Genomic DNA, 26,730 nt, shown 5'->3' with positions numbered 1-26,730 from the left:
TGACTTTCCTAAGATTTTCGTGGATCACTGTGTCTTCTTTGGAGGCTAACGTCGTAAACAGTAGGAAAACGAAACAGTCGTCATTATTCTCCTACCAAGGGAGAAGCCCTGCGGCTCCGGGTGCGTCTCACCGCGGGATCAGCCCCGCCCGCCGCGGAGGTGCGCGCGCTCCCGCCGAGGCTGACGGGAGGTCTCCGAGGCGGGCTCCCTCGGCTCTGCTGCGGCGGGCGGCGGGCGGCGGGCGGCGGGGACGTGCTGACGGACGTGGCGGGGAGAGCGCCGCTGAGAGGAGCGCGTGCGCGCCGGGGGCGGCGCGGGACCCCGAGGTGGGGGGGGGGGCGGGACCCCGAGGTGGGGGGCGGGCCCGGCGCGGCGGCCTCGGAGGCGTGCGGCCCTGCGCGCGTGCGCCGACCTCGGCCCGCGGCTCGCCTCTGCCCGCAGCGCCCCGTGGCGGAGGCTCGGCTCCTCGGCTGGCTCCCTGCGCTGAGGCCGGGGGCGCGGGAGAGGCCCCGAGCCCCGTAGGACGCCGTGCTTGGGGATCACGCGGCGGGCATTTCTCTGAATGTTCACGACCATTTATTTGTTTGAGCGAAGAGAGCCTGGTCGTGGAGAGGCGATGTGCACCGAGCCAGCGGGCGGCGGGGTTGTGTTAAAGGCCGGGTCTGTTGTCCAGATCTGTTGCTGCTAATAGGCCGCTCCGCGTGGAAACCAGCAGTGGGCTCCTTTGATAAAGGGTTTCTTGAGCAGGCATCATCCAGCAGATATAGAGGGTAAATCAGTGTCTACTTGTGATGGCTACTCAGCTGGAAAACTTAGCATTTTTATATTATCAAGAAAGAAGGCCCAAGCTCCCGTGTGCACTTGGCAGTCTTTACATTCTAGGAGATTTGCAGAATTGCTCATTTATGTCCATCCATTCTATTTCAGGCCTTCTCCAGAGTTTTGATGTTGTTTTCCACAATTCAGGAGTCAAGTTTTTCACTTTTTTGGGGAATTATCTCTTGAACTCTGATGGCTCCTTGTTATCAAAGTCAATCCTTAAGCAGTTTTCTATTCCTCTGGAAAAGCACCATTGGAAACTAAAAGCAGATTTTCTTTCTTTCTTGGCGTGATTTTGTTTTATCCGTGTTTGGTTGTTTTGATTGTCTTAGTTCTTACCTTTATGCCCTTGGTTTTTAGAAAACATTCCTGCTTCTTTATTTTCTATTTATTTTCCATAAGTGAAGAGCTAATGTGTTTAAATGTGAATTGCTAGTTTTGTTTTTACCTTTTGTATGATTTCTTTCCCATATTTTCATGACCTATTCTTCCAGACTTCCTCTCAGATCTTGTATTTGACATCCTCAGTCTCTCTCCTGTCAGCCACCTGATTCACTGCTGGTTTTGGTTACCACCAAAATGCCAGTGACTCTGCTATCATCACCTTCGTCTTGGGCTTCCTCCCTCCTGAGCTCAGAACCACACATTCAGCTGCCCCTTGAAGATCTCTGTCTGTCTGTTCCACAGATACTTCAGGCACAACATGCCTAAGACCTTTCTAACTCTTATTTCTGTCCAACATCTTTGTCTCTGCTTCCTAGTCTTTGCAAATGCCACCTGGTTTATCTGGAATGCTTATAAAGTTACCCTGGGAGGCAATTCCCCTTCTCTGCCATGAATTGAGGACATGATTTTCTTTGAGCTTTTTCTGTTAGATCAAGTCTCTGTTCCACCTCTCCATTATTAACCCCTGGATTAGGTAGTGAAAGGCAAAGACCAGGATGAGAGGTGACCACATAATCCAGGGGTATGCAACCCTCCCCTCTGGCAACCATTAGCCATCAGTTTGTTCTCTGTGTTTATTATAGATCTGATTTTGCTTTTTTGTCAAATTTCTTATTGACATTCTGAATAAACAATAATAATCGAGTAGTAACATCTTTTGACTCATCAAAAACAAGGAAAACCACTTGATATTTGCCTTGTGTTTTTGTTTTTTTTTTAAAGATTTTATTTATGAGAGAGAGAGAGAGAGAGGCAGGCTCCAGGCAGGGAACCTGACGTGGGACTTGATCCCGGGTCTCCAGGATCATGCCTGGGCTGAAGGTGGCGCTAAACCACTGAGCCACCTGGGCTGCCCTGCCTTGTGTTTTAATTGACAATTGATGTTGCTTCCAGATATTCTCAACTCTGTGAGCAACTCTTCTTACCAAGAGGCTGATAAGCATAAACAAATTTATTTTCTCTGGATACAGTTCTTGAGCTATTTTAATAAAATGTTATTTATTTTTCATTTATATTATTATTATTATTATTAATTATTATTATTCTTATTTTTAGGCTCTTCCATTAACTGTTTGACTCCTGGCAAGTCACTTTCCTTCTCTGGGAATTACTTTTTTTTAATCTATAAAATGAGGTGAAAAACTAAATGAGTTGCTAAGCATGTGATTGACTAGGTGAGTGAATTTGTGGCTTATTACATTGATGTCTCAAAATGAGAAACCTGAATGAGACAGAATGAATCTAAGCTCCTTATCTTCCCTGGGCCTCAGTTTTCTCATATATAGAATGGTTGTAGTGATACCTCACTGGATTGTTATGGTGGTTAAGTAACATTAGGCATATAAAACCCTAGCATAATGCTTTTTATATACTACAAATTGATAGCTATGATTATTACTATGTACTAGATGTTTTGAATATTTTATCCCAGTGGTTCACAAACTTTAGCATAATGCATCAAGGTCCCCACTTGAAGACGGGGCTAGATAATTTACATTTCTATCAAGTTCCAAGTGATGCTGATGCTGATGCTGATGCTGGTTCAGAGCCCACACTTTGAGGATTGGTGTATCATTTCATTTAATACTCACCAAACCCCCCTATTATAGATAATACTGCTTCAACAGAGAGGTTAAGTAACTCATCCCAGTTTCTTCATCTGGTAAGTGAGTATTTTCACTTATGATTGAAAATTTTTTAAACATATCTTTTAAAAATGGCTGAATGAGGGGCACCTGGCTGGCTCAGTCAGTGGTGCATGCAACTCTTGATCTTGGGGTTGTGAGTTCAAGCCCCACATTGGGTGTATTACTTAAAAATAAAATCTTTAAAAAAATAAATGGCTGAATGAGATTCTATTATTGATATTTTTATTTTCTAAAACATTTTAAATCTTTTGAAATTAGGAAGTAATCATCATCAAAGGAACATGCAGGTGGACACTCAAGAGTATATTGTAAAATAGTTATCATTAGACATAAGTGGAATCACATATATACTATCATGTGTAAGATTTCTTAACAATATTTGATATTTATATTGTAGTATATTTCTTTTCTTTCCATCCTTTCTTCTACTTTGTAAGTAATATTCTATTGTATGAGTATACCATAGTATATTATCTATTATGGTAGGCAAAAATTTGGCCCCTGTGACTTTTGCCCTTGATGTTACATCCATTAATCTGTTACATTATTTGGTAAAAAGGACTTTGCAGATATAATTAAGGCTTACTAATAAGTTGATCTTAAAATAAGGAGGTTATCCTGAATTATCCATGTGGGTCCAATTTAATAACATGAATTCTTAAAAGCAGAAGAGGGAGACATAGAGGCTCAGAGCATGAGAAAGACTTGACCTACCATTGCTGGCTTGAGGTTGGAGGGAAGCCACTTACACATCACCATAAGGAAAAGAATTATGCAAAAAGCCAGTTAACTTGGAAGAGGATTCTTACCTCAACAGATAAGACCTGATGCTCAGCTCAAGTTCATTCTTGTGAGATCCAAAGAGGAGAACACGTATAATCCATGCTGTGTTTCTGACCTCTGGAAAATATGAGATAATAAAAGGGTGTTGTTTGTGGTAATTTGTTATAGCAGCAATAGAAAGCTAATACATCCATTCTCTTATTGACGGATATCTGATTGTTTCTAGTTTTTGGATACAAGGAATAAAGCTGTGAATCTTGTGCTCCAAGTTTTTTTGTAGATACATATTTTAATGTCTCTTGGGTAAATACCTAGGACTAGGGATCCCTGGGTGGCGCAGCGGTTTGGCGCCTGCCTTTGGCCCAGGGTGCGATCCTGGAGACCCAGGATCGAATCCCATATCAGGCTCCCGGTGCATGGAGCCTGCTTCTCCCTCTGCCTGTGTCTCTGCCTCTCTCTCTTTCTCTCTGTGTGACTATCATAAATAAATAAAAATTAAAAAAAAATAAATACCTAGGACTGGAATTTCTGAGTTATAGCGTGTGTATATGAAATTAAAAAAAATTCAATTCGCCAACATACAATATAACACCCAGTGCTCATCCCCTCAAGTGCCCTCCTTAGTGTCTGTCACCCAGTTACCCCATCCCTAGGGTGTGTGTATTTAAGAAACTGCCAAATTTTTTTCTAAAATAGTTTAACATTTTTTAAAAAAGATTATTTGTTTATTCATGAGAGACGCAGAGAGAAAGGCAGAGACACAGGCAGAAGAAGAAGCAGGCTCTATATAGGGAGCCAGACATGGGACTCCATCCCAGGACTCCAGGATCATGCCCTGGGCTGTAGGTGGCGCTAAACCACTGAGCCACCTGGGCTGCCCTAAAATAGTTTAACATTTTATACTCATATTATTAGTGTGAGAATTGTGTAAGAACACTCTTTGCCCTATATTGTTGCCCATATTTGGGTTTTTAGTCTTTTTAAACATTTGCACTTATCTTTTATTGAGATTTAAGTTTTTTGAGATATAATTGACATATTAAAGTATCTAACATAATGACTTAATATATATATATTGTGAAATGATCACCACCATAACTCTAGTTAACATCCATCCATCACAATACAGTTACAATTTTTTCTTGTGATGAGAACTTTTAAGATTACCTCTATTAGTAACATTCAAATCTGCAACATAGTATAATTATAGTCACCATGCTGTACATTACATCCCTGTGACATATTTATTTTATAACTGGAAGTTTGTACCCCCCCCCTTTTTTTTTTTTAATTAGGCTTCACGTGCAGCATGGAGCCCAAAGGAAGGCTCAAACTCATGACCCTGAAATCAAGACCTGAAGTGAGATAAAGGGTTGGATATGTAACCAACTAAACCACCATAGCACTCTGGAATTTTATGCCTTTGGACCACCTTCACCCATTTTGCCCACCCTCTCCCCCTTCCTCTGGCAACCAACAACGGGCCGGGTTTTTGAGGGAGGGGGGGGGGGGGAGGGGGGGGGGGGGGGGGGGGGGGGGGAGGGGGGGGGGGGGGGGGACGGGAGGGAGGGGAGGAGGGGGGCGGGGGGGAGGGTGGGGGGGCGGGGAGAGAGGGGGGGGGAGAGGAGAGGCAGAGGAGAGGGAGGCAGAGTAGGGACGGAGTGGGAAACTTCTTTCTCTTCGTTCTCTCTCTTCTCTTCTCTTCTCTTCTCTTCTCTTCTCTTCTCTTCTCTTCTCTTCTCTTCTCCTCCTCTCTTCTCTTCTCTCTCTTTTTTGACTCCACATATGAATACAAATGAGATCATATGTTAAAATACAGATTGTGGTGCCTGACTGGCTCAGTTGATAGAGCATGTGACTTTTTTTCTTTTTTAAAGATTTTATTTATTTATTTGTGAGAGACACAGAGAGAGGCAGAGACAGAGGCAGAGAGAGAAGCAGGCTCCATGCAGGGAGCCCAATGTGGGACTCAATTCCGGGACTCCAGGATCATGCCCTGAGCTGAAGGCTCAACCACTGAACCACCCAGGCGTCCCAGGGCATGTGACTTTTGTTTGTTTGTTTGTTTTTCAAAGATTTATTTATTTATTTATTTATTCATTCATTCATTCATTCATTCATTCATTCATTCATGATAGACATAGAGAGAGAGAGAGAGAGAGAGAGAGAGAGAGGCAGAGACACAGGCAGAGGGAGAAGTAGGCTCCATGCAGGGAGCCCGACGCGGGACTCGATACCGGAACTCCAGGATTGGCCCTGGGCCAAAGGCAGGCGCTGAACCGCTGAGCCACCCAGGGATCCCGAGCATGTGACTTTTGATCTCAGGGTTGTGAGTTCAAGCCCATGTTGGGCATGGAGTCTACTTAAAAATAAAAGAAAAAAAATGCAAGTGGGATCATATTTGCCTTTCTTTCTCTGACTTATTTTACTTAGCTTAATGCCCTCAAGGTCCATTCATGTTGTAAATGGCATGTTCTTCCTTTTTTAATTTTTTTTTATTTTTTATTTTTTTAATTTTAATTTATTTATGATAGTCACACACACAGAGAGAGAGAGAGGCAGAGACACACAGGAAGAGGGAGAAGCAGGCTCCATGCACCGGGAGCCCGACGTGGGATTCGATCCCGGGTCTCCAGGATCGCGCCCTGGGCCAAAGGCAGGCGCCAAACCGCTGCGCCACCCAGGGATCCCTGTTCTTCCTTTTTTTATGGCTTTTAATCCATTATGTATGGAATCCACTAATGTGTGATAGAAACTTCAGTAAACTAGGTTTAGAGTGGAAATTTCTCAACTTGATAAAAGACTGCAAAATACCTATAGCTAATACCATATTTAATGATGAGAAACTCAATGCTTTTGCATTAAGATCTATTATAAGGCAAGAATGTCCCCTTATCACTCTTTTTCAAAATTGTACTGGAAGCCCTTGCTATTACAGTAAGGCAAGAAAAGGAAATAAAATGTATACAGATTAGAAAGAAAGATATAAAACAGTTTTTGTTTGCAAATGACACGATTACACAAAAAATATGGAAGAATCCACAGAAAAACTCCAATGTATTCCATTATGTAGATTATAATATCTACAGATATTATAGAGAAGAAGATATTATGAAAAACATTATGCTAGGGATGCCTGGGTGGCTCAGTGCTTGAGCGTCTGCCTTTGGCTCAGGGCATGATCTTGGGATCGGGGATCAAGTCCCGCATTGGGCTCCATGTAGGGAGCCTGCTTCTCCCTCTGCCTGTGTCTCTGCTTCTCTCTCTCTCTGTGTCTCTCATGAATAAATAAATAAATCTTTTTTTTTAAAAAACATGCTAGTAAATTCCATAACTTGGAGGAGGTGGAAAAATATATTGAAAAACATGATGTACTAAATCCAACACAAAATTAAGTAGAAAAAGGAGAAGAGCTGTATATCTGTTAAGTAAATTAAGTCTGTACACATAGCATACTTACACCATATTCTGGGACATAAAACAAGTCTAAATATGTTTGAAAGGATTAATCTAGCATAAGTAAGAATTGAATATGAAGATAGATTGATAGAGGTTTTCCATTCTAAATAACGGTCAATACAAACTATCTCCCAAGGGGTCCAGATTCTGTACTTAACAAGAAAATTGTTCAAAGAAGCTATTATAAATTATGTTAAAAAAACTAAAGGAAACAATACTTAAAGATTAAAAGGAAAGTATGATGACACTGGTTCATCAAATAGAGATCATTAATAAAAAGAAAGATTATTTAAAAAAAATGGGCAGTGTGGACTTGCAGAGTACAATGAGTGAAATAAAAAAAAATGAGTAGAAGGATTTTTAAGATCTGATTTGAACTTGCAGTGGAAAGAAGCAGTGAATTTGAGGATAGATCAATAACGATTTTACAGTCTAGATACCAGAAAGCACAAGAGGAATGAGGAAAAGTGAAGAGAGCCTCAGAGACCTGTGGAACACCACCAGACATATCACCAAAACAATGAGAGTCCCAGAGGAGAGGAGAGAAAGGCATAGAAAGCATAATAACTACTGTCCAAAGACTTCTTAAGTTTTTTTTTTTTTTAAGATTTTATTTATTTATTCATAGAGACACAGAGAGAGGCAGAGACACAGGCAGAGGGAGAAGCAGACTCAATGCAAGGAGCCCGATGTGGGACTCGATCCTGGATCTCCAGGATCACACCCTGGGCTATAGGCGGCGCTAAACCACTGTGCCACTGGGGCTGCCCCCAAAACTTCTTAAATTTGATGAAAAATGTATTTATACATTCATGAACCTCAATAAATGCAAAATAGTATAAATACAAATGATCCACAACTAGATACATTATAGTTAAACCAAAACCAGAAAATTTTGAAAGCAAAAAAAAAAAAAGAACAATTTATCATATACAATAATATTAACAGTTGATTTCTCATCAGAAACAATGGAGACCAAAAACAATAGAATGACAAGTGCTGAATGGAGCGTCGGCATCATGGCATGACAAATATTCTTCCTTCTTGTTCCCTTCTTTAATACTTAATTAGGCACCCACTCATGAATAAAAGTGCCTCTGTAGGATTTGTGGGATCCAGTACCATATGCCAAGAAACCTGAAAGGAGTCTTGCTCACCTGTGTGTTCAGCAATAGGCAGACAGACCTTAGTAGGGGCTGCAGAACCAGGAGAGCCAATGAACCTGCCCCAGCCCCTCTTGGCTGTGTTTGGGGAAAACATGAAGTGTTGACCTGGGCAGATACACACAGATGAGAGAGACTTTGGAGAAGTCCAGTCTTCCCAAGGGGGAGATTCCAGCACATCACTAGAGGAAAAAAAGAAAACAAAACTATGAGATTGAATGCAGTAGACAGAGTAAGAGGATCTTTGCCAACACTGCCTATCCCCTGAGGTGACAGTGAAGTTTAACTATCTTCCAGCAACCTCTCTTGCAGGGGAAAAGGAAAGCAGTGCCTGTGTGTTTAGTTACCCCAGTTGTGTGAGACACTGCTGGACAGTAATCAGTTTCTCTGAGATGTAGAGGGGGGAGGAGATTAGGAAAGAGGCATGTAAGATTATCAAAAGCATTGAAGGGACACGATTCCTGATGACTACCCTTCAGACTTCTGCAAGAAGTCTGCCCATGAGCTTGTGTGACAGCCTCACCCAAGGATCTCCCACACGGAACATCCTGAGTCCTAAACACACATCTTCTCCCACTCTTCTCCCACTGTGGCTGGCTCCTTGTGCACACTCCTGAGTATGGCCGTAGAGTGAAGTCTAGCAATCAGTAAATGGAGTGCTATCTGAAAATCAGACCAGGATCTGTGGGCATGAGAGAATCCTCAAACTTCTGGAAAACAAAAGAGAGGTTTGAGCCATCTGCTTGGTGTTTTATAAAAACCAGGAAAGACATAACGGCTTAAGAATTCTGCCACAAGAAAAAAAATTCTGCCACAAGAGGAAGAAAGAAGTGTGGAGCAGGAGTTTCCATACAAAGGTGGAGAAGCCCCAGATAGAACAGGGCCATTGAATAATAATAGTCCCCATGCTAGGGCAACTAGTAAGGATTTGAGGAGGTGTCTGCTACTTCAAATGTGAAAACAGTTATGCAAAACCCCAAGGAAGATGAAGAATAAAGAAAACATGTCATCACCAAAAGATAATAGTTGAGCCCAAAGGGATGGACTTTACTGCACTAGCTGGCAAAGAATTCAAAATAGCTATTTTGAAGAAACTCAAATCAACTACAAGGAAACTCAGTCCAATGAAATGAGGAAAACATATATGAACAAAATGAGGTATTTATCAAAGAGTTAGAAATCATAATAAAGAGTCAAAAAGAATCTGTAGAGCTGAAGAATTCAATGAGTGAAATGAAAAAAAAAAAAAGCAGTAGAGAGCATCTGCATCAGAATAGAGCAAAAGGAAAGAAGAATTAGGTAAACTAGAGGGCAAAATCTTCAAACAACCCCGTCAGAGCAGAGCAAAGGGAAAAGTATAAAAAAGAGTAACGAAAGCCTACACTATGGTGATAATCATATTGTAATATAGAAATGTGTCCTATCAAGATATTGTACACTTTAAACTTACACAGTATTATATGTCAGTTATATCTCAAGAAGAAAAAGAAAAAACATGTGCTAAAAGAAAAATAAAAACTATCCTGTAAACCAAGCATTCTATATTTAGCAAAAGTGAAAGTGATAAAATAATGGCCATTCCACTACACATCTGTTAGAATGGTGTAAATCCAAAACACTGACACCACCAATGCTGGCAAGACTGTGAAGCAACAGGAACGCTCATTCATTGTTGGTGGAATGCAAGTTGATACAGCCAGTTTTGAACACACTTTGGCAGTTTCTTATAAAACTAAACATACTAATGAAAAAAAGAAGAAACTCTGCCATTTGCAACAACACAAATGGACTTTGAGGGCATTATGCTAAGTGAAACAGGTCAGACAAAGAGAGATTTTGCATATACGTGGAATATAAACAACAACAGCAACAACAACAACAAAATTACTAGAAAAAGAGATCAGATTTGTGGTTACCAGAGGCAAAGGTGGGAGAAGGGGGGTTGGGGGAAGGTGGTCAAAAGGCACAAACTTCAAGTTACAAGATAAATAGGTATTAGGGACATAATGTATAACATGATGAGTGTAGGCACCGCTGCTGTGTGATATATATGAAGAGAGTTATTGTGATACTGCTGAGAGAGTAAATCCTAAGAGTTATCATTACAAAGAGAATTTTTTTCTTTTTTTTCTCATTTATTTTTATTGTATCTATATTAAATGACAGATGTTAACTAAACTTATTGTGGTAATCATTTCACAATATGTAAGTCAAACCTTAATGCTGTATACCCGAATTCATTCAGTGATGAATGTCAATTATATCTCAATAAAACTGGGTGTGTGTATGTATATGACTAACTATGCTCTTACAATGCAATGTAGCAGACACATTGGTATTTAAAACTTATGTCCATAAAAAATATGGATGTATATGGATGTTTATAGCAGATTTATCCATATCTGTGAAAACTTAGAAGCAATCACAATGTCTTTTGTTAGGACAGATAAACTGTGGTACATTCAGACAATGGAGTATTAGTGCTAAGAAGAAATGGCATGGTCTTTTCATGCTGTGAAAAGACACTTGAGGAATCTTAAATGAATATTATACTAAGTTAAAGAAGCTAATCTGACAAGGCTAAATATTGTGTGGTTTCAACTACATGACATTCTAGAAAAGGCAAAAATATGGAAAGAGTAACAAGATCAGTGGTTGCCAGGGGTTGGGGGCTAGGGAGAGATAACTAGGAACAGGATTTTTAGAGCAGTGAAACCACCCTGTATGATACTATAATGGTGGATACATGTCATTATACATTCGTCAAAATCCATAGAATATAAAACACAAAGAATGAACCCTAACAAAAACTATGAACTTAGGATGATGATGATATGTCAATGTAGATTCAGTTGTAACAAATGCACTATTCTACTATGGAATGTTGATAGTGGGGGAGGCTGTGGATGTGTTGGGGTCAAGGGGTGTTTGGGAACTTCCTGTACTTTCTGCTCAATTTTTCTGTGAACCTAAAACTCATCTGAAAAGCAAAGTGTATTAAAAACAATAAAAAAAGGTAATATTTCTAGATTAACAAAAATAGAGAATTTTTGTTGCTACGTATCTACTCTACAAAAAATACTAAAGACAGTCTTTAAGATTGTAAGGAAGTGACACCACATGATAACTTGAATCCACCCCCCACCCCCCGCCACCCAAGAATTAGGAACAGTGGAAAAAAGCTCCTTACCTAGGAACATATAAAAAACAGTATAATATTTTTTCTATTTAAAAAAATATTTTATTTATTTACTTAGAGAGAGACAGCGAGAGCAAGCAAGTGTGACCAGGGAGAGGGGCAGAGGAAGAGACAGATGTGAGGCTCCATCCCACTACCCAGAGATCATGACCTGAGCCTAAATCAAGAGTTAGTCCTCAACTGACTGAGCCACCCAGGCTCCCCATGTTTTCTATTTTTAAAATTGATTTAAAATACTATTGTTTTAACAGTAGCTGTAGAAATTGTATTATTGGGTTTATCACATGTAATCTATATGAGTCTATAAATAAGTCAGTCTTTCCTTAATTTCCAGGGTGGTTCTATTGGTTAAGTGTCTGACTTTTGATCTCAAGTCAGGTCTTGATCTCAGAGTTGTGAGTTCAAGCCCAGCGTGGAGCCTACTTAAAAAAAAGTCTTTTTTTTTTTTTTTTTTAAAAAAAGGTCTTAAGATTGTACCAAGCAATAATCTGTTTTGATTAGTTTATAACATAAATAGACATAATATGTATGACAGTAATAGGACAAAGAGGAAAGGAGTTCCTATATTTTCCTGGGATTAAATTGGTATAATCTGAAGTAGATTGTGATAAATTATGATGCATATTTTAATTCCTAGAACAAGCATCCAAAAACAGTGAAAAATTACAGGAATTAAAGTCGTGTATTAGAAAGTACTTAATAATTTTTAAAAGGGGATTAAAGGAGGAAAAGAGGAAAAACAGTAACAAAGACATGACAGAAAATAATTAGCAAAATAGCTGACATAACTTCTCCTATAATAATAACTTGTTTACATTTGATGTTATTAGGCACACTAATAAAAAGCCAGAGAATAATAGTGAAAGGGAATAGAAGGGAAGGGAGAAGAAATGTGTGGGAAATATCAGAAAGGGAGACAGAACATAAAGACTCCTAACTCTGGGAAAAGAACTAGGGGTGGTGGAAGGGGAGGAGGGCAGGGGGTGGGGGTGAATGGGTGACGGGCACTGAGGGGGGCACTTGACGGGATGAGCACTGGGTGTTATTCTGTAAATTGGCAAATTGAACACCAATAAAAAATAAATTTATCATTAAAAAAAAAAGCCAGAGATTGTCAGACCGGATTGAAATAAAAACCTCAACAATATCCAACTATATGCTGTCCACAAAGAATACACTTTAGATTCAAAGATACAAATAGATTGGACATAACCAGATGGAAGAGATCCCGGCCCGGGGCGCTCCCAGAACAAACGAGGCCCCAGAGAGCTCCACCTAGTTCACAGGATAATATCCCGCCGCAGAACTTGGAGTCGGCAATGGCCAAACCCCAGGTGGTTGTAGCTCCTGTATTGATGTCTAAGCTGTCTGAGAACGCTCCTGAATTTTAGCCATCAGGTTACTCTTCTAATTATACAGATTCCTATGAAGGCGGTTGTGAGGATTATCCCACTCTACGAGAGTATGTTCAGGAGTTTTTGAATCATCTTACAGAGCAGCCTGGCAGTTTTGAAACTGAAATTGAACAGTTTGCAGAGACCCTGAATGGCTGGGTTACAACAGATGATGCTTTGCAAGAACTTGTAGAACTCTTCTAAAGCAGGAATCAAAGAAGAGCTGGAGTGGCTATACTAATCTTAGACAAAATAGACTTTAAGACAAAAATGTTACTAGAGACAAAGAGGGACATTTTATAATAATAAAAAGTATACTCTAGAAAATGATGTGTGTCAAATAAATATATGGATTTTCTGTTTCAAAAGATTATATAAATGCTGTCAAACTGTGTCTTTATGCAGTGTGATTTTTAAAAATAGTTTATTTATTTATTCATGAAAGACACAGAGAGAGGCAGAGACACAGGCAGAGGGAGAGGCAGGCTCCCTGCCGGGGATCCCGACTCAGGATTCAATCCCAGGACCCCGGGATCCTGACGTGAGTCAAAGGCAGACTCTCAACCACTGAGCCAGGCGTCCCAAGTGGGTACGCTGTCGTCTTATCCAAGACAGACTCAGTGGTCTAAAAAGCCAAAATGTTGACATTTTTTATTTCCAAAAATAAACTGTTGAGCAACCCAAGTGTCCCTGCAGTTTGCTTTTTAGACGAGATCGGGCGCGTTCAGGGTGGTATGGCCGTAGACTGCAGTTTGCTTTTTAAAAGTGAAATTTGTTTTATATGATTCATTCACGTTGCAATATGCAGATATGGTTTATTTTTGATATTTTGATGTAGGCATAAATCAGAATATTTTATCCAGTTCTAGATTGATGACAACTTATGTTGTTTCCAATGTTCCTCAATTTCAGAAATGCAATGAACATTCTTGTACATGTCTCTGTTTCCATATGGTGGACAATTTCTCTAGGGAATACACTTAGGAATGGAATAACTAGCTTGCAGGATAATGCCAAAATATTTTCTTTCTTTTTTTTTTAAGATTTTATTTATTCATTCATGACACACACACACACACACACACACACACAGACACAGCACACACACACACACACACACACACACACACACACACAGGCAGAGACACAGGCAGAGGGAGAAGCAAGCTCCATGCAGGGAGCCCGACATGGAACTCGATCCCGGTTCACCAGGATCAAGCCCCGGGCTGAAGGCGGGCGCTAAACCGCTGAGCCACCCGGGCTGCCCCCAAAATATTTTCTTTTTTTTTTTTTTTTTTTAAGATTTTATTTATTTATTTATTCATGATAGACAACAGAGAGAGAGGCAGAGACACAGGCAGAGGGAGAAGCAGGCTCCATGCAGGGAGCCCGAAGTGGGGTTCGATCCCGGGTCTCCAGGATCGTGCCCTGGGTCGAAGGCAGGCGCCAAACCGCTGCGCCACCCAGAGATCCCCCCAAAATATTTTCTAAATGGGTTGTGCACATTTACATTTCTACCAGCAGTATATGAGAATTCATGTTTTCATGCATCATGGCCAAAACTTGAAATTACTGTGCTTATGAGTTTTTTGTAACCTGATGTTCATAAAACTAATTTTTGCTGTTTTAATTGCATTTTTCTGACTAGTATTGACATTGTGTATCTTTTCATATGTAAATAGTCACTGTTTCTTTTCTTCCATTAATTGCTTTCTCTCTAAGAATTGTGGGGAAAAATAAGTTGTGAGAGTCTTCATAGATGTTCTGGATAAAAATCTTTTGTTTGCTATATGCTTTGCAAATATACTTTTTCAATCTGTGCCTAATGCATTTAATTTCATTTATGGATTGTCACAGAAAATTTTAGTTGTAAAGTATTAAAATTTATATTTTTCTTAGAATCTTTGCCTCATAAATCTTTTTTAAGAAATATTCTTTCCAACCCTCATCATAAACACGGACATATTTTCCCCTAAAAGAATATTTCACAGTTCATATTTAGATCTTAAATTCATGTAATAGTTATTTTTCTGTTTTCCTCCTATGGTAGGAAATGTTAGTTTTCTTCCAAATGGAGAATCAGTTGCCCCATCATTTGTTAAATTACTTATGCTCCCTCTGATTATTTTAATGCTATCTCTGTTGTATTCCAAATGACCACTTATTTGATGGTCCGCTTTTAAGCTCTGTATTATCTTCTCATGGATTTTTCTTCTATCTCTATTCCTATGCGAATATTAGACAAATTTATAACTTTTAACTAAATCCCAATATGCTACAGCTATCTTTCTTATTTTTTAACATTTTAATTTATCTTTTTATGTAGGCTTCTATACCCAGCATGGAGCCCAATGCGGGGGCTTGAACTCATCATCCTAAGATCAAAACCTGAGCCAAAATCAAGAGTCAGATGCTTAACTGTCTGAACCACCATGCACCCCTCAATATAGTGTAGCTATCTTTATTCTTGTTTTTCACATTCATCTAACTACTCCTGATCCTTTTCTCTTATACATAAATTTTAGAATCAGCTTGTCAAATTTCATAAAAATCTCCTGTAGGCATGGACTTTGGACAAGGTTCTAGGCTTATGCCTGCTTTGGGATGATACTGGAAATGGACTTTCATTTTAATTAATTTTGTGATAGATGTTTAGAAATAAGTTGTAGTTGCTTTTACACTTGTTATTTGCTCCTGATATGATACATGTAGCCAAACCTACAAAACAGTCAGGAGTGGGCTGGAAGGACAAGATAGTATAACATCAAATGAGAATGTCAAAGGGAGCTTCTGCAATAGAAAGAATCCTTATTTCCTATGGGTGGTATAATTCATAGCTTCATACCCCTTTTCTCTGGAATCTTGGAGCGGTTTTAGGAAATTCTTTGGAATACTTGTTTCTTGATTTGTATAACAGCATTCATAAGTTACCATATACATTGCCAATAGAGAATCTTTACATTCTCTGTAACTTGTATTTCTGTAAATCTCATGACCTTCCTAATAATATCACTGCACTGAGACAAAAATGCAGACTGGAGTCAGAAGTTGTATTGATGCAAAGTCCCCAGATCCTAGTGACCTTGGTTATTTGAGGGAGGGAAAGAAAGTGAAAGTGAAGGAGATTATTCCAGAAATTCCAAGATGATGGACAAACTATTTTTCACATAGGACCATGAACTTTTGCAATTGGAAAATGGAAAAAGATTTATTTCGACAGAGGATTTCTTTAAAGATTTTATTTATTTATTCATGAGAGACAGAGGAGAGAGAGAGAGAGAGAGAGAGAGAGAGAGGCAGAGACACAGGCAGAGGGAGAAGCAGGCTCCATGCAGGGAGCCCGATGTGGGACTTGATCCTGGGTCTCCAGGATCATGCCCTGGGCTGAAGGCAGTGCTAAACCGCTGAGCCACCGGGGCTGCCCTCGACAGAGGATTTCTACTTTTTGTCTCCTTCTATGTAGTTTAGCTTCACTGAGAAACAGTTTTAGTTCAAAATGGCCAAGTTTTAAAGCTTCTTGTTGATTCGTTAGGATATACCTAAGAATGGCCTAAGAAGCACAGTCACCTGAAGAAAAAAAGAAGCAGCAAAGTCATCTGAGACTTTGGAATATTTTGGTCTAAAAGAACATTGTATTACATCCTGCTTTATGTGACATATTTGTAAGTTTTCATACCCTTTTCTATTTAAGATATTTGGTTTTATTATTTATTTATTTATTTTTAAAAGATTTATGTATTTATTTTAGAGAGAGAGAGAGAGAGAGAGAGCAAGGGGGAGGAGGGGCAAAGGGAGAGGAAGAAAAAGAATCTTCAAGCAGACTCCGTGATGAGCATGGAGCCTGATGTGGGGTTCCATCCAAAAAACAATCCAATTAAAAAATGAGACATGAACAGACATTTCTCCAAAGAAGAATACAGTTGGCCAATAGATACATGAAAAGATCCCCATCATCACTTATCATCAGGGAAATACAAATCAAAACCTGATTAAACCTGATATTTAAAAATGCAAATTAATGGACTCAATCTTCAATTTCTCATTAAAATGTCTGAAGACTTTATTTGGAAGTTTGCCTAAGTTCAATATCTATTTTCTTCCCTAATACTTTGCATTTTATTACTATATTGACACTTTGCTATATATAGAAAATAGAATGATTTTTTTCCACCAAGTTCTGTATAGATGGCTCCAAATCCCTTCCAATAGATACATAAAAAATATTACTGTTTTTCATGGGTGCCATGACATTAGAAATGCTAGGAGGTAGTGACACATCAATCTGATGCTAATGCCCCCCAAGTATACATTTTGGAGGGTAGGTACATTTTCTCTCACTTTACCACTAATCTAATGTCATCTCTACTATATATACCAAAATTCTGTGAGGATCCTTGGCTCTTATGCAAATTTGCCCAGTTTTACATTCCCAGGGATCAAAGAACTCCTTGGGAAAGTGAACCTTAGAAAACACACAGGCACATTGATGTACACAAAACATACATATTCACACATCCCTCCCCTCCTATGCTCTGGACATCTAAGAAGAATCACATGATGTTCAGGGAAGGGTCGGTGAATTTTTTCTTCAACATGACTTTGTGTGTCCATCTTGTTACATTAGCTACTGACACCTTCTCTCCCTCTCCCCCTTTTATATCTGTGTAAAATAAGAAGTTAAGTGCCACTAATCATCCCACTAAAACAGATCAACAACAGATTTCCCACTACTCCCAGAGTTCATCAAACTCATTCATGTAGCTTTACTTAGGAGAGTCAAACACAGAAATGTTTTGTTCTTCTGGGAGAATATACTTCTTGAGGTAGGCCTATGTTGCTAGAAACTTCCCTTAGAATCACTTTTGCTGCATTCCAAAGATTATTGTGTTTTCATTTTGTCTCTATGTAATTTGTAATTTCTTCTTTGATTTCTTGGTTGGCCCATTCATTGTTTAGTAGTGTGTTATTTAACCTCCATGTATTTGTGCTCTTTCCAGGTTTTTTCTTGTGGTTGATTTATAGTTTCATAGCATTATGGTCAGAAAAGATGCATGGTATGACTTCGATCTCTCTGAATATGTTGAGAGTTGTTTCATGACCTAATATGTGATCCATTCTGGAGAATGTTCCATGTGCACACTTGAAAAAAATGTGTATTTTGCAGTTTTAGGATGGAATGTTCTGATTATATCTGTTAAATCCATCTGGTCCAGCGTGTCATTCAAAGCCACTGTTTACTTGTTGCTTTTCTGTTTGGATGACCTGTTAATTGATGTAACTGGGGTGTTAAAGTTCCCTGCTATTATTTTTTTTTAATTTTAATTTTTAAAAAGAAATTTAAAAAAAGATTTTATTTATTTATTTGAGAGAGTGAGCGAGAGGGTGCGTGAGTGAGTAGGGGAGAGAGACAGAGCAAGATGGAGAAGCAGACTCCCTCCTGAGCAAGGAATCCAACATGGGGCTCGATTCCAGGCCTCTGAGATCATGACTTGAGCCGAAGGCAGATGCTTAACCGACTGAGCCACCCAGGTGCCCCAGTCCCCTGTTATTATTGTATTACTATTGATTAATTCCTTTATATTTGTTATTAACTGTTTCTTTTAAAGATTTATCTATTTGAGAGTGTGTGCTTATGTGAATGGGGAGAGAGAGAGACTGTCCAGTAGACTCTACGTTGAGCACAGAGCCTGACACAGGACTTGATCCCACAACCCCAAGATCACAAAATGAGCTGAAATCATGAGTTGGATACTTGACCAGCTGAGCTGCCCAGGTGTCCCTCCTTTCCCTCACTTTGAATCTGTATGTGTCTTTAGGTCTGAAATGAATCTCTTATAGGCAGCATATACATGGATCTTGTTTTTTTATCCATTCTATCACCCCCTGTCTTTTGTTTGTAGCATTTAGTTCATTTATGCTTAAAGTATTTATTGGTAAATATGTGTTTATTGCCATTTTGTTACTTGTTTTGTGGTTGTTTTTGAGGTTCTTCTCGGTTTCTTGTGCTCTTCTCTCATGGTTTGCTGGCTTTCTTTAGTGATAGACTTGGATTCCTTTCTCTTTATTTTTGCATATCTACTACTGGTTTTTGATTGTGGTTACCATTAGGATTGTACATAACATCTACATATAGCAGTCTATATTAAATTGATGGTTGCTTAAGTTTGAGCCATTCTTCACCTTCCCACCATGTTTTTGGTATATGATATCATACTTTACATCCTAAAGAAGATGCATATATGCACAATGGAATATTCAGTCATAAAAAAGAGTGAAATTTTGCCATTTATAATAATTGGATGGATCTAGAGAGTATAATGCTAAATGAGATTGAGAAAAAATACCATATGATGTCACTCATTTGTGGAATTTAAGAAACAAAACAGTGAACAAGGGAATAAAAAAATGTGACAAACCAAAAAACAGACTCTTAACTATAGAGAACAAATGGTTACTGGGGGGGAGGTAGGTGGGGGCATGGGCAAAATAGGGGATAGGGATTAAGAATACACCTATCTTGGTGAGCATTAATATATGGAACTCTTTTTTAAATTTTTAAAATTTATTCTGAGAGAATGGAGGCAGAAATGTAGGCAGAGGGAGAGGTAGGCTCCCCGCAAGGAGACCAGTGTGGGACTTGATTCTGGATCCTGAGATCACGTCCTGAGCCAAAGGCAGATGCTCAACCAAGCCACCCAGGCATCCCAATATATGGAACTCTTGAATCACTATATTATACGCCTGATATTAATATAGCACTATCTTAACTCACTGGAATTAAAAAACATTTTAAAGTTTTTTTAAGTAGGTTCCACACTGGGTGTGGAGCCCAACACTGGGCTTGAACTCACAACCCTGAGATCAAGACCTGAAGGGAGATCAAGAGTCAGACACTTAACTGACAGAGCCACCCAGGAAGCCATGGAATTAATATTTTTTTAAATTTATTTATTCATGAGACACAGAGAGAGAGGCAGAGACATAGGCAGAAAAAGAAGCAGGTTTTCCGTGGGGAGCCTGATGTGGGACTTGATCCCAGGACCCCAGGATTGCACCCTGAGCCAGAGGCAGATGCTCAACTACTAAGCCACCCAGGTGCCCCTGGAATTAACATTTTTAAAGAAGGGATACATAAAAAGAAATAAAAAACTTAATAGAGGTTCAGTGTCCTTAAATCCCTTTGCCTATTCATCTAATGCCTATATTTTAGGGCATGCTACTTCAACAAAACACTGATATCATCAACTACTTTTTAGAAAAGGGTTACTTAAAAAATAATCTTATATAAAAACTCTTGCACATTTAAATGCACTTGAGAAATGCAGATCAATAGAAAAAAATTGGTTTATAATACAAACATTTTCATGTATTTCCTTTTAGTATGCTTTTTTTCTCTCTTTATAGGTAATACTAAAATTTTTAATATGCACAATTAGTTGGTATGCAATCATATCCCAATAATTTTCCTTTTAAAATATATTATATTTGGGGATGCCTGGGTGGTTCAGTGGTTGACCATCTGCCTTTGGCTCAGGGTGCAATCCTGGGGTCCTGGGATCGAGTCCTGAATCGGGTTCCCCAGGGGAGCCTGTTTCTCCCTCTGCCTGCGTCTCTGTCTCTCTGTGTCTCTCATGAATAAATAAATAAAAATCTTTAAAAAGTATATCAGATTTATAACTTCTAGTTTGAATGAGTATATGCGGACTTTAAAAATGTGAACATTTAGGTCACATCCACATTTTTCCCACTTGACAAAACAAAATACAGCACTAAAGGCTTGTAATCAACTTATTTATTTAATTACTTCTTAAACATTACTGCATGTTGGAATCACTGGGGAGCTTTGCTAAGGCCCTACCCCAGACCGATTAAAGTAAAATCTCTCAGGTGGGATCTTCATAAGCTGTGATAGTTATGTGCTGCCAAGTTTGAGAACTGTTACAGCGGTGATTCTCAGACTTGAGAGGGTATCAGAGTCACTTGGAGGGCTTATCAAAGCACAGGGTGGTGTCCTACCCCCATAGCTTCTGATTCAGGAAGTCTGGAGTGGGCTTGAGGAGATGCATTTCTAACTAGTTCCCAGGTGAGGCTGATGCTGATGATCTGTGGACGTTGCTTTGAAAGCCATTGATTTGTAGAGAAGGATTCCTTCCTTTGAGACTACCTAAGAGAGATTTACAAGGACAAAGGGTAGTATCTATTTTCCTGACAAAGGACCTTAATCAAATTGTTTTCAGGATCGGGTGTATAAATTTATAACTTTATTAGCAATGTATAGCTATACTAGCTGCACTTTACCGTTTGTGAAATTATAATAATTATTATATTTTATATATTTATATATTAGAATGATATATAATTATTGTTTTTAGTTTTGCAGATCTTATAGGCAGGAAATGTTTTCTGGAAAACAGTTTAATTTTGAACTTCACCTCAGGCACTAAAGGCAGTATCAAGTGATTTAAATCGTTCATTGTTAAAACTTAAGCTATAAAAAGACCAGGGCTCTGTCTTGGAGATAGGAGTTGGTGATGGGGAGGAAGGAAGATGCTCTCTCTTTGAAGGTCAGTGTTTTCTGGGAAACATTTTGGTTTTGCCCCATTTGGTACCTTCAGTATGAGTGCTGTTAGAATGCATAATTGCCATAGTGTTTTTAATCTTTACATCAGACTCACCTCTAGAAATTCTGACTGAATCTTTATTTTTTTTACCCCCCCCCCCGACTGAATCTTTAAAGATTTTATTTATTTATGAGAGAGAGAGAAAGAGAGAGAGAGAGACAGAGGGAGAGGCAGAGGGAGAAGCAGGCTCCATGCAGGGAGCCTGACGTCTGACTGAATCTTTAAAGAGTTCTCCGGGTGATTCTCATAGGAAGCAGGAATGAAGAGCCCTAGCTGGTGAGGAGATGAAGGCCCCACAAGGTGTTGCATTTGTGGTGGCATCTCTGAGCTGGGCGAGTTCCACAGCATTGTGCTGGTCTAGCCCGTGGTGGGTCAGTGGGAGGTGCTGAGAAGGGAGGGCCTCTATCAGATGCAAAGACAACTAGGCTTAAGCATGTGCGCTCTATAAATAAAACTCACAAAATTTACAGGAAGGAAAGCAGACATAGCGATTGCCAAGGTGTCTAAGAAGGAGGCCACCAGATGCCCTGCTTGATATTAGCAGCTTTGAAAGAGGTATAGAAACCCCAGAAGCACTGGCATCTTGGTTGCTTAGTTATATAGATATTTCCTAGGCTTGAACTCCTGGAGGCCAGATTCTCAGAGTGCTGAGTCCTGCATGGGGAATTGATGTGTTAGGTTCATGCGGCCCTGTTCTCTTTGAGGGGCTCATATGCCCTGGGAAGAAGGAACACATCACAGGAGCACTATCTCACATATATAAATTGTCACATAGCCTGTTCTATATTTCCTTGTCCCTCTCTTCCGAAGCACTAGATATTCACTCAATTCTCAGATTATGAGAGACTGTTTTTGCCACTTCTCCACTGCTGTGGGACTTGGACACATGAATTAACCTACCCGATATTTAGCAAGATACATTCCAGCTCAGGATTGTTATAAGAATTTCTTTGAAATTGTCTGCCATATTGTACATCTGGCTGTTTTAGAAAGGTTTACCAGTGTGTGTGGATCAAATTCTTTCTGGCCCTAAATGCTGTCCTAGTAAAGTCCTGGACATCTCATATTGGAGGAGAAGAGGACAAGGACATGGCTGATTTGGGCCATAGCATTGTCATCAGGCTTGACTGCAGCTGTCATACTTGCAAGCCTCTCCCACCAGGAAAAGGATGCATTTGCATGGTACCATTCAGGCTATCAAACCCCCTTAGTTTACCTTTGAAAGCCCATAAGAAATGTAGGATGGTTTTGCTATCCCCACTTTTTCCAGGAAAGTACGGTTCAGGAAATTCTAGACCTCTCTAGGGCCACACAGATGACACATGTTAGAGCAGGACTTTAAGCTTTGTCTTGGAGTTTTGGGCTTTTCTCAAACTTTGGTTTTCATCAGTGTCACCTGGAGAGCTTGGTAAAAATGCAGAACCCAAGTCCTATCCAGTGTAGGTGAGCCTGTGGCTCTGTGGGCTTCAGGATCTAGCTCTCTGATGATTCTGATGAAAAGCCAAGTTCAAGAAGCACTGCTTCAGACTCTGCTCTGCCCACAATCTAATATGTTATGTCCCAGAGATAGTTTAGATGAAGGCAGTCACCTCATCAGAGAAATCATTATTTCAGCAAACATAAGATTTCCCTTGCCATGTGTCCTGGGAGGTGAAAAGGGTTTTCAAGATAGGGAAGACAGTTCAGGAAGGGCTCTCTGGGCTTGGTCAAGGCATGTAGGTGTGCAAACACAGTAAGCAGGATAGTATATTCTGGGATCCTGTAAGGGAGGAAGCACCAAGAAAATATTATAGAAGGCTAGAATGGGGCCTGACCACCAAGATCTCTGATTTTTGGGCTAAGGATCTGAGCTATATCTGTGTTCTTTAGGAGTACAGGTGATTGGCTAGGTGACCATAACACTAAGACAGCCTGTTAAGAAAATATTTCATGTTAAGGCATTGATGGAGACTTAAGTGGGTAAGTGAATTAACACTCTTTTTCTGTTTTTCCACTTGATTTTGGCCTCAAATTGAAGAGCTGGACACAAGCAAGGAGAGAAGTGATGGTCTACTAGGGACAGAACCAGGCCCCCAGTCAGGAGCCTGTTCTCAAGGGCCTGATGACAAGCTTCCTGTGCCCACTGATTCTAGAAAGACAGAACATGTTTCTGGACAACAGTATCCCTCTGTGACTCTTGGAGTCAGTAGTGTAGATGTAGCTACAGATTCCCCTGTGATGACTAGGGCAAGCTTAGGAGCTTCTGGTGCTTTGTGTAGTTCCCTGTCTCCCACAGGCAGCTCAACAGTCTGGCCTCAAGCTGCTCCCTTGCCTTTGACATATTCTCCCAGTGAAAAGTCTAGAGAATTCGGAAGCCGGAGACAAAATCCCATCCCAGGACAGGGGCCCCTTGAGACACTAACTGGCTTGTCTAGGGGAGACCTAGGGCTATCTCAGCAATTCAACCACCAACTCCTGTGTCCATCATTGCAGGAATGTCCAGAATGGGAAGAACCCTAGAGTCCAAGGCTCAAGATGCTTCTACAGGATTTTCTAAAATTCCGATACCCAAAGAATCCCCAGGAGATACTTCTTGATATGAGAGATCCACAGTCAGACACAAAAAAGCTGTTCCAGGATTTTCATTCTTGGCAGGTGCTCTTAGATGAGAGCCTCAAGAGGATACTTCAGGAATATCTTTCATCCTGGGGGCAGCAGCCTGGTTGGGGCAACAGCAAGGGAACATGCTGCAGCCCTATCTGCCCACAGTCCAGTATCAGCAGCAGCCCCAGGGCTAGCAAACCAACTTCTCTCAGCTGAAGAGAACAGCATGGGAACATTCTGCAGCCCTATATACCTAAATTCTGGTAGCAGCAGCAGCAGCCCCAGGGCCAGTGGACTGGTTGGAGACAACAGAAGAGACAGATGCAGTGGCTTCATGGGTCTATGGCCCAGTATCCGCAGCAGGCCCAGCCCCAGCCCCAGGCCCAGAGTTAGCAGCCCACTGGGGGAGAACAGCTGAGGCAGAGGCTGTAGTCCTATCTCCCCGTGGTCCAGTATCCGCAGCAGCCCCAGAGTCAGTAGCCCACTTGGAGAGAGCAGCTGAAGCAGATGCTGCAGTCCCATTCACCTAGAGCCCGGGATCAGCAGCATCCCCAGGGTCAGCAGACTGGCCAGGGAGAACAGCTGAGGCAGATGCTGCAGCCCAGTATGGTCCAGTATCAGCAGCAGCCACAGGCCCAGCCCAGGAGAACAGCAGGGACAGATGCTGCAGGTCTGTCTGCCCACATTCCTGCAGCTCAGTCCAGAAGGCCAGCAGTCCCTGAAGGCTACAACCCTGTGGCCTCCATCCCAGGGCAATGCATAAGGTGCAAAAGTTGGTGGCTGCCAACTCTTCAGTAGTCTCTGATGTTGGGGCATGGGATGCAGCTGCCTCAGCAATAGCCCCTAAATTAATGCTCCTTTGGAGACTGCTCTCCAGATACAAAAACCTGTGTGCATGAGCATCTCCACCCATTGCTGCAGCTGTGTGCTTCGTAGCTGCCCTTGCAGTCTCTGAAATAGTGAAGTAATTGCCTACTCTGGAGTTTCTGAAGTCATGTCAATAAACCCAGAAGCAGCTTTGTATTGTCTCCAAAACTGCTGATGGTCTTGAGCACAAGACAGTTATATTCTTTCCCATCAAAGGATCTAGGCGCCGTCCTGAAGCAGAAATTAGCACAGGAGATTCCAGAGAAGGTGCTTCGGCTGCCACTGTCATCTGTCTAGGCTACTAAGAGTGCCACGGGGGTGGGGGTGGGGGTCCATTCAGATTCCTGTCTGGGAGCAAGGGCAGGATCTGAATGGTTTTGACTGAGATCTAAATGTTCATGAGGTTAAAGACTTTGACAATTTTATAAGGGACGGCTCTGCCTCTGGTTCGCACCAATTCATGACCACGTCTCTGTAGGGGCGGTTGGACACTCATCTCTGGGGCCTGTCACTGCTGCTGTTTTTACCATTTCATTGCTGCACAAATTAGCTATGAACTAATGGAGTCATAGTTCTCATACAATGTTCCTCTTCTTACATATGATACAGGATGCAGATCTCAATTGTTATCCTAATGTGAATGAAAAAGGATTTGTTTATTTATTTATTTTAAAGATTTATTTATTTATTTATTCATGATAGACATAGAGAGAGAGAGAGAGAGAGAGAGAGAGAGAGAAAGAGGCAGAGACACAGGCAGAGGGAGAAGCAGGCTACATGCCGGGAGCCCGACGTGGGACTCGATCCCGGGTCTCCAGGATCGCGCCCTGGGCCAAAGGCAGGCGCTAAACCACTGAGCCACCCAGGGATCCCCGAAAAAGGATTTAAAATCTTATTTCCAGGAGAGATCCTTGATTAAAAATTAACTTTGGACATTGAGAAGAACCAGCACTTAAGAATCATAATCTGTGCTTAAGGGGTTTAGCCCCAGTGGGGATGCAGGTTACACTGTAGCTTTTATTTTTTCTGATGGATCAATAAAATTGTTATGTATTTATTTTCTGAGTCACTGCATTTCCCTGCTACTCAATGTCCTCCACCATCTTAGGTTTAGAACAAGGCATTCTTCAGCTTGTTCCTGGGGGCTGTGTTTCCCCTCACCAACTTATTTTCCAAACCTTGTCTCGCTTTCTTTTCATTCAGCTAAACAGATCTAATGCCCGAGTCTTGAGCAACACCCATCACCATCCATGTCTTTGCTCATGACTTCCTTTCAGCTAGGGTTATTTTTTATTTTTTTTAAAGATTTTATTTTATTTACTTATGAGAGACACAGAGAGAGAGAGGCAGAGACATAGGCAGAGGGAGAAGTGAGGCTCTTCGCAGGGAGCCCGATGTGGAACTCGATCCCATGACCCTGGGATCACGCCCTGAGCGGAAGGCAGACACTCAACTGCTGAGTCACCCAGGTGTCCTCAGCTAGGGTTACTTTTTATCTAAAAACAAAGCCTAAAAACTCATTTTTTTTTGAAAAGTTATTTATTTTAGAGAGAGAGAAATAGCTCGAGCAGGGGGAAGGGCAGAGGGAGAGACAATCCTCAGGCAGACTCCCTGCTGAATGAGACCTATTTTCAGCTGTGGATATATAGGAGTATTCTGTGTCCTATGTTGGATATTACAAGTCTATGGAACATGCATGTTTATATGTTCTCTTTTGTTAAACACAGTTGCTGGGATGTCTGGGTGGCT

At 40.6% G+C, this 26,730-nt stretch overlaps 1 protein-coding gene and 1 long non-coding RNA gene across 2 annotated transcripts in view; one reads left to right on the top strand and one right to left on the bottom strand.

Moving 5' to 3' along the window:
• Positions 1 to 449: 449 nt before the first annotated feature.
• On the top strand, positions 450 to 5,169 carry LOC119866558. The gene is made up of 3 exons (XR_005380372.1): positions 450 to 770; positions 2,320 to 2,438; positions 4,991 to 5,169. It is a non-coding gene; the product is annotated as an uncharacterized LOC119866558 (long non-coding RNA).
• Positions 3,691 to 26,730, bottom strand: part of ZNF239 (zinc finger protein 239) — a 44,812-nt gene continuing 21,772 nt past the window's right edge. Inside the window, exons 3-4 of the mRNA XM_038578112.1 lie at positions 8,312 to 8,499; positions 3,691 to 3,812 (exon numbers count right to left, since the gene is read on the bottom strand). Of these exons, the coding sequence (XP_038434040.1) occupies positions 3,744 to 3,812; positions 8,312 to 8,499 (257 nt within the window). The 3' untranslated portion in view covers positions 3,691 to 3,743. The remainder of the gene's footprint in view (positions 3,813 to 8,311; positions 8,500 to 26,730) is intronic.

The sequence above is a fragment of the Canis lupus genome, chromosome 28 (assembly GCF_011100685.1).
Source record: "Canis lupus familiaris isolate Mischka breed German Shepherd chromosome 28, alternate assembly UU_Cfam_GSD_1.0, whole genome shotgun sequence".
Taxonomy (NCBI): Eukaryota; Metazoa; Chordata; class Mammalia; order Carnivora; family Canidae; genus Canis; species Canis lupus.
This window is presented reverse-complemented; position numbering and strand designations above follow the sequence as displayed.